Below are 8531 nucleotides of genomic sequence, written 5' to 3'. Positions count from 1 at the left end.
CTTCTGACATTTTGATCATTATAAAATGACCTTTATAGCCGGTTTTAGAGAAACTATTCACTCTAAAATGAACACAACACAAAAAAATGGTACGAATTTGTTTTGTCTTTTTAATAATTACTGTCAGGCAAAACCCATATGACCATTACATTTATGACAGGTATTCTTACAGTACAAGACAGAACTCAAGGGGATCAGAGCCAGTGGCATTGCCACACCTGACCACTAAAAAGTAAGACATTCATCGTCATTAGATTGTTCCAACTTTTACAGAGTTCACAAATGTAATTTGCATTTGACTCGTATCAAACACAACAGTTTTTCTTGATTACCTAGCAAATTCTAAAGACCTTTATAGAAACAGCAGAGTAGAAAAAAACATTGTATAACAAGCAGAAGAATTCCTGATTTTGTCTTAATTTCCTGTCAAGATGTAAGATGTACAATATATTGCTTTCAGGTGCTCAACTCAAAATGGGTACCCCAGGTCTCCCAAAAACACATTCTTCAGTATCGCAGTCTGCCCTTTCACTCGTTTTCCATCTCCTGCAGTTAGGTGCAGTGTCTCCGACCTGGGCTCAGACCAGTCTGACAGTTAAACCACAGGGGGAGCTGCCATTTAGAAAGAAGTTACAGGAGCTAAAAGATGAACAATCACAAAGATAGGACCAACAGTAATAGCCCCTCCTCAAAAGTGCAGCTTTCCATCACTCATCTTCAATCAAGTGTATGAAACTCATACTTTTTGCTTCTTTTCCTGGAAGTGAAACGTAAAATGACTAGAAAATAAACTGAAACAAAAACGATTCCTGTTCACTGGGAGCGCACATCCAGGCCTCCAGTCTAAGACACAGTATCCAGCCACAGCGGTACAATTGAGGAGAGGACGCGGTGAAATACAAATGACACGATGAGTAGTAAAAGTTTTCAAAACTGACATTTCACAATAATTAAAAAAGCTGAACAGGAGGCAACACAGAGTCTGGACATTAGTCTTTTCTATCACTACACTCCTTTCGTTCAAGTGGAACTATGCAATAATGTTGAAGATGTACCTCCAATAATATTTAGTGCATTGATCTCAAATGTACAGTTATATATAAAATGCACACTGTCAACATTATTGTGAGAAAAGGCTCCTAACTCCAGAATCTGTGTTGCGTTTGAATGTAAAATGCTGTCTCAGTGAGCGCCTGGTTGTTTCCAGACTCAACAGACATGAGCCTGATTGTTTTTAAAAACATGGACACACAACTTGGTGTTCAGCAGGACAGAGTCGGACCTGCTCCCACAGTCTTCAGGCCATAAACCAATATGCTGGTCCCACAGGGCGGAAAAACCTGTTGCCTCATTTATGAAAAGGTTTTTGATTTCAGTTTTTTTATAATTTTTATTTAAATGCTAATCCACAAATTGTAAATGTAAAATTACAGTATGTAAACCATTTTTTCCCCATCTTTCTCATCTGGAGTTATGCGGCTAAAATTTTCACCTTGACTCATGATTGTGGCTGTCCTACTGCCCTCATTGCTATCTTTTTTTAGTAAATCATCTTAAAGTGATTGTTTAATGACATCTGGGAAAACATCAGAGAACATTTTCATAAATGCAGCCCTAAGTTGCCACGCGCAGTTCGACATCACAGCGAGAGGTACCTAGGCAGACCTCTGGGTATAGAAGAGAATATAGGCCTGAGTGTTGCACACTTCCTCCACACTGCAGACCTTCATCTCAGAGTCATTACAGTGGACCCAGAAACCTGAAGAGAAAAAGACAGAACAGGTTAAGATGCAACAGAACATCAGGACTTCATTCGTTAATGTGAGACAAGTCTGGCCTCTTCCTTACCTCCTTCTGTATTATAGCAGTATGCGGTGTAGTGCCCTGAGCCGAAGCCTTTGCCATGATGCATAACTACAGCAGACAGATCGTAGGTGTAGCCTCCTCTGTGGACAGAGTGACCTGAGCCTGTGCAGCAGTATGGTTTGATGTTCAGAACCTGGTCAAAGGCCACATGGACGCCAATTTTCTCCCTATGGTTCCGCCCTGACCATCTGCCATACAACAGGGACTAGTTAGTGTCACAAGGATTCATAAACCTCATTATAAAAATAAATTTGACTAAATAACTAAATTATTATAATGTTAATTATAACATTATTATAACATTATTTAAAAAAAACTAAAACTAAAACAAAACCAGTAGGGAAACTTGCCTGAAGCGTTTGAGGTGCAGCCGTAGAACCTGAGGTAAGCGGTAGATCAGAAGCTGCTTACATGCCTCTGACAGAACTAAGGGTTTGTGGGATGATTTCCGTCTTCTTTCTGGCAAACCATGAAACAATAAGATGATGAGTTCATCCAAAGGGAATTCAAATGCATATAATTAATGTGAGATTTTGTTCTTCTAGTGCAGAGGTGACACACTTTCTTACAAGTTGTCAGGCTTTGCAAATAGGTAAAGAGACATTTTTGTGGCTTTCATAAAAGCTGCCAGCTTTGTTTTCAAGTCACTGCCTCCTCTAAGGCTTTCAACAAGTGGTCTAACACTCCTCACAGCACCAACAAGTGATTGTCCTCAGTTGCTGCACAGACACTGGCTGAAGAGCAGAATGGTGGCCTACTGCTGGAGGCACAGCCTCGCAGTCAAAACTGAATGAACGTGTCAAAATGCAGAATCCTTATTAACAAAATGTAATTTAAATTCTTGAAAACTGGGTTTGACATGGCAACTTCAAGACACACTCAATAAAAATCCCAGTCAAAAGTGACATTTTAAATTAAAATTCTTGCTGCTTAAATTAAGTTTCTCCTGTCACTGATGGTTTTCGCAGTGAAAGCCCAATTTCCTTTTTCGATGTAATGTCATTTGCAGAAGAGTGCAACGTTGGGACACGCCACACTATTAAGAAAGCTGTACTGAGACACGATTTAAAAGTAAAACTGCATGTGAAGCGTATGTGAAGTGTATTTAAATTATTTTTAACTGTTGTCAGTCATCCTGAATTTATTCAAAACTAATGCAGGTCCTTTTCAGTTCCAGCTGTAGGGGAAAATCCTAACAGAAGAGAACTGAAGTCCAACGTGTTACCAGAACCTGCTGTTTTTCAGTGTATGAAAAACTGTACTAACTGTTGCAGTGGTTGCAGGCATAGATGCTGCCTTCAAGAGCCTCCATCTCTGTAAACTTGGACAGCATCTCAGTGAGGGTGCAGCTGCGCTGGTAAGCTGTAGAGCCTGAGCCTTTGTCTATGCTGTGATATCGCTCTGGAAACTCCAAAGACAAATCCCAGAATGGCTCAACTGTGTTAGACTTGTGCTTACAGGACAGACACGTCACCTGAAAAAACACACAGCAAGAAGAGAAGAAAACCATGTGAGGACTCCAGTAGCAAGTAGTTGTGATGTTTGCTGATGACACCAAATCTTAGTCTTCATTTTAGAAATTCAATCCATCTCTAAAAAGACAATACAATCAGATTTTTCAAATAGCTACACAAAAACTTCACTTTTTGCTTAATAGAAAATATCCTAGTGTTAGAATATTTTAATTGCTACAAGTCAAAGTGCAGTTGATTATTGTTGTAGGGGGTGGAGAAATGATCGATATTAGTAGCCATTTGCCATATGACCTCAATCTTCACTATAAACGCAGGTTTGGGAAGAATAAATAAAGCTGAACAGGTCTCTATTGTATATTATTACAACTACAATCTTTATCACAGTGACTGATTATATCCATGTTTTGTGAAATACTTACAAATACTGTATGTTTAACAATGAATTTTGTGACAATTTGGGCAAAGACAATCGTATTATATGCTATAAAAATCTTCATATCAGGGCATTTCTGGCATGTTGACAGTCTCACCTGGCTGAGTAGCTGCCCATGAAAGATAGTGTTAAGGACCTTAAGCACTTGCTTGGATAGTTTCCTCTTTGTGATGGGGATAACTATCCTGCGTTTGGACCCCTCTGTGTCCAGCTCTTGCTGCACCTTGTCCAGCAGCTCACACAGGAACTCCTGGGCGTCCTGCTGGTCATATCCACGGAAAGCTGGGATGAGGTTCCACACAGAGTGCAGCATGGCGAAGGGAGATACCAGAGACCACCGGCCTGACCACATGACCCTGAAAAGTGTATGCAACTCATGGCACAGAGACATTTGCTGGCGGGTGGAGCAGCGAGGCTCCTTGGGCTGGACCAACTCCGCAGCCTGCGGGGAAGGCGGTGCGCTCTCTTTTTTGCCCACTGGCAAATTCCAACTGCCAGCCTTCCCCATGCGTCCAAGAGGGCATCCTGGCAGTGCTGTGTTACCACTGGTGACTACACCTCCTGTTACCCCCTTCATCCCCTGGGAGTGATTGGTCTTGGCCAGCAGCTCCTCAGTCTCACACAGGTCCAAAGTGAGAAAACACTCCCTGAATTTCTGCAAGTGGCTCAGCACCTGCAATATTGAGTTCATGTAGCATGTGTTCCCCAAGTTGCGCAGACCGGTGACACCTGGAGCAGGTCTCCGGCGGGTTACCGCATGTGTGGAGTAGTATCTCCTCAGTTTAGCAGCTCTGCCATTCTGAGGAGCCTTACGGGACAGGGTTAGAAGGGAAGGCTTCTTGGGAGGAGGAGGTAGGCGTTCTGGAGGGTCGCGAAATTTGCGAGGAATGAGTGTGATCGTTGAACGTGGAGCCTGAGTAAGAAGCCTAGCACTCTTTCTGGGAGGTACATTGCCAAGCTCTTCCATGAGTCTCCTTTTTACCTCTTTTTTTTGTCTTCTAGCTTCCTCAAGTTTCTCTTCGCGTTGATTCTGTAGCTCCTGATGTTTGCTGATCCACATCTGAAACATCTTCCCTAGGAGTGCTTTCCTCCTGTGACGCAAGGCCAGCTGCATGGCGGGCTGTGGCCCGCCTTCCCCAACCCAGGTGGTGCACTCCCCCCCTGTTGAGGAACGTAGTGAGCGTCTACCTGGGCTACGAACAGTAGAGAGTGCCCCTCTGAGGAGTTTGAGGTCTCCCTCTGCATTATCATTGAGTACATAGTCTCCACAGGCAAAGCAGAAGACATCCAGCTCACGCACCTCCATAGCCAGTGGGTGGTGTGACTCCTGAAAGTGTTTGAGCGAGTGCTCCTCCATGAAATGTCCACAGGCCACGTGGGAGCACTTGAGGCAGGCCCACACTGAATCGGTGGTGCTGCAGTCCACACAGTGCCATTTTTGTGGATTGAGGATAGAGTGATCGTGGCCCAGACGAAGGCGTCCCACGTGTTTACAACGATCCATCTCTCCAGATACACATGTGGCCTCAGTGATAGGACACACGTCCTGTAGCCAAGCAGCAACTCATTCTGAGTTACAGGGAAAAAGATAAAAACAATAAGATTAATATCTATACTTATTATGGTGTACACTATTATCATTCTGAATTATTCAATTTCATAAACCTACAAACACTGTACAGAAAATGAAAACAGATGCTTACTGTAAATGTAGTTTGCTTGATCAAGTTTGAGACAACACATCATAACATCTGCAGAGAACTCAGCAGCAACATTCAGCTTGGTCACCCATGCCCACGGTCACCACCAGCACCAACAGGAACATTCTGCGAAATGGGGAGGAAATCAAATTAATAAAGCATGGTTGCGTCAGAACTCTTTTCTCTTTTACCAACAGTTTTTCAATTAAATACAGAGACAAGTAGTTGAGACAAAAAGCTTTTGCTGGGAAGACTGGTCACCACAAAACTAAATATGTCTCCACTTCAAGGATAGCCAGCATTTAATACGTTTTCAAAAACACACACTTTAAAAAAAAAGGTATCCACTAATGTGACCTTCTCCAAAATTCCTGTTTTGAAGTGTAATATTCACAAACATACTATAATTTGAACACTTTATTATAGACACTTACAGACCCTGAAAACTGAATTTGGCTGTAAAACTCCCAAACAAGATGGGGTGTCACAGTTTGACTGTGATTTTTCTTTTAACTCTAGGTCTGTATAGAACAAGAACGAGATATGCTGTACATCATTTGTTTAAAAAACAAACAAACAAAACGTTATGTAGTAAAACACTGGCTGTTTTTGGAGTTCAAATCAAACACAGTATGGTTATTATAGTGTAGTGGTTACTTAGAAAATATGCCCCTTTCATTGAAACACAAAAGGGGGCATTCATTTCCACAGAAATAATATTAGAAGTTCTTAAACCAGCCAGACTTAACAGGCAGAAATCTTGACATGAAGGGGAATGGCTGTCTGTCCATTTAAATGTTGTGGTTAATCCATGTAATTGTCTACAGCACCAGTACCAGCGCTGTGCTGCACAGCTCCTCCTGCTTTTTGTTTTCCTCTTTGTGTAAATCATCCACTACTTTTAAAACTAAAATTTTAACCAAAAGACACCATTAACTTGCAAGTCGGTGCAACTGGTTACTGGTTAGTTGCATACCCATATCGTGTTGTGTTATGCTATTGATTCTGCGTGTTAACTGCCTATTAACGCATCCGAAGCTGATATTAACAAATGTTTTAATATCCCCACTGTCTCTGTCCGCGTTTTAAAGCCTGTTGTCTGGCTCAGACTGGCTGGCTCTTAACGCCACGCTAAGCTACTCCACCATCGCCGTGTTCAGCTAGAACAAAGACCAGACACAGAGCAACTCTCCGCGAACATCCAACAACTTTGTTGGTCTGAGGCAGCCCAGCAAGCAATAAGTTAGCTAACGCCGCTAACCGCTAGCTCCAGGAGCTCGGCACAGGGTCGGCGTTGCCCAGCCTTTTGCCGTCTCTCACAGAATAACGTACTTTGTCAAACACAGGCGGTTCTCTCGGCACCAAGAAGCCAACATTTATGTTGTTAGCTTGCAATAGTGGCTACCGTTAGCTACACGGCTAACGCGTTTGCTGAGGACAATCGAAGTTAACCTAACGGTTGTTGTTGGTCGCTGACGTTAACTACCGATGCACAGCTTAGCTCGCTAGCGAAATGCGCCGTTAACCGTTTAAAAACTCCCCGGTGACATTCGCCGCAGAAAGCCGGTTAATGAACTGTAACGTTACATTGCCGCCGGGCCTCATCTGTGTCCGTTAGTTCATGTGTAACATCTCATAATGGAAAAGCTGGGTAACGTTACCATCGCCAACACGCATCCATCCATCCGGTACACTCAGGGATGGTTGTTGTCCTCCTCACAGATTGAACAACCCAACTCCCGATCCGAGCCCAGACCCTGCTGCTCTCATTGGACTGGGACTGAGCGGCAGCCGGGCGCTCATTGGCGGAGTGGCTGAACAACAGGCAGCAGGATGGACTGTCCGACCGTCCACCCACCGGAACAGGCCACATGGAACAGTAACCGAGGCTGGACTGCAAACCAGACGAAAAGGACAGCTGCCCCAGAGCCCCTGACCCAGTGTCCCCGAAAATCACCTGGTTTGTGGCAATTTGATCAAATGCATTTGGGGATGCGAGGCTTTTAAACCCAGTATTGGTGGTCGTTTCTGGTGTTCAACCTGTCACGTGGAAGGGACTTGTTTCAGAATCTAGACTTGAAGCCCCTATTACTGCAAATACTGGGATTCAACAAACACAGGGTGAAACTGATGCCAAGTATTATGCCCGCACAAGGCTGTTGTTTGGAAAAATATGCAGTGGTTCAGTGTATTGTCATATAGCTTTTTTGGTGACTCATTTCAATACCCTATCCTGACAACGTTAAAAATGGAAACACATTTTTATAAATCTGTTGAATAGAAGTTGACAATAATTGATGTAAACATTCAGACTTATCATTCAGTACTTTGTAGATGTACCATGTACATCCTCTCTTGTATACATTTATCATCATCATTTATTAAGTTCATACTTTCAATCCCTGCAAATCCTCTTAGGCTCCATCAAATAGACCTCTGTCACCGTGGACATTTGAACAGCAGTGGTGGAGGAAGTATTCAGATCCTTTCCTGAAGTTAAAGTAGCAATATTACCATGTAAGCATAGCCTTTTACAAGTAAGAGTACTCACAAGTAAAAGTATTTATTACGCAGAATAACGGCCCCCTTCAGAGTTTTACACATTACATTTGTGAATCAATATTATTAGTGCATGAAAATGAGAGCAGCCTTTTAAAGACCCTGTACATCCATGGTCCATCCCCACAGGTATTTTCACCTATTTTGCCTGATTACACATAACCTCTGGACAACATGGGAGTGCACAGAAAAAAAAAGTTGCACTTTTATCATAGTTTTTTTTCATAGAAGACATTTTGACGTGTCACAGTAGGAGTAGCGCAGAAGTAAGTAATAAAATGAGTCATAGCTAAAATCCATTTAACAGAGTAGAACAGAGCTGTTAATGTTACTAGTGACATCTGAGCTTTTCTTAGTCCGAATATTAAATACATCTGCTGTGCTATTGTGATAACTGGTATGGCTTAATGGGAAATTTAAATAGACAGAGACCTTATTCATGTTACCTATGCTTTTATTGATACAAATCAAAATTTATACCATGAAAAAGTCTACTGA

At 42.4% G+C, this 8531-nt stretch overlaps 1 protein-coding gene across 3 annotated transcripts; it reads right to left on the bottom strand.

The window, feature by feature from the left end:
* Positions 1–110: 110 nt before the first annotated feature.
* On the bottom strand, positions 111–7432 carry usp49 (ubiquitin specific peptidase 49). 3 transcript variants are annotated; one of them, XM_040158764.1, is made up of 7 exons: positions 7136–7432; positions 5478–5600; positions 3872–5343; positions 3133–3340; positions 2217–2325; positions 1849–2054; positions 111–1759 (listed from the first exon to the last, which is right to left on the bottom strand). In XM_040158764.1, exons 3-7 carry the CDS (start codon positions 5276–5278, stop codon positions 1656–1658), a joined length of 2034 nt encoding a protein of 677 aa, XP_040014698.1. In that variant the 5' UTR covers positions 5279–5343; positions 5478–5600; positions 7136–7432; the 3' UTR covers positions 111–1655. The 3 variants fall into 3 exon arrangements, with proteins under 3 accessions (XP_040014698.1, XP_040014699.1, XP_040014700.1); XM_040158765.1 differs by lacking the exon at positions 7136–7432 and adding an exon at positions 7062–7135; XM_040158766.1 differs by lacking the exon at positions 7136–7432 and adding an exon at positions 6807–6971.
* Between the last annotated feature and the right edge of the window lie 1099 nt (positions 7433–8531).

This window comes from Xiphias gladius, chromosome 21 (assembly GCF_016859285.1).
Source record: "Xiphias gladius isolate SHS-SW01 ecotype Sanya breed wild chromosome 21, ASM1685928v1, whole genome shotgun sequence".
Lineage (NCBI taxonomy): Eukaryota > Metazoa > Chordata > Actinopteri > Istiophoriformes > Xiphiidae > Xiphias > Xiphias gladius.
Note: the sequence above shows the minus strand (reverse complement) of the source record. Positions and strands in the feature narration are given on the sequence as shown.

Bases quoted from the DNA above. Each gene is read 5' to 3' on its own strand.
- usp49 (XM_040158764.1), bottom strand. From the start codon at position 5,278: ATGGATCGTTGTAAACACGTGGGACGCCTTCGTCTGGGCCACGATCAC. The intron at 3,341-3,871 runs GTGAGACTGTCA...GTGTTTTTTCAG, and splicing joins ATGGGCAGCTACTCAGCCAG to GTGACGTGTCTGTCCTGTAA. The intron at 2,055-2,216 runs GCAAGTTTCCCT...GTTGTATGGCAG, and splicing joins CTGCACCTCAAACGCTTCAG to ATGGTCAGGGCGGAACCATA.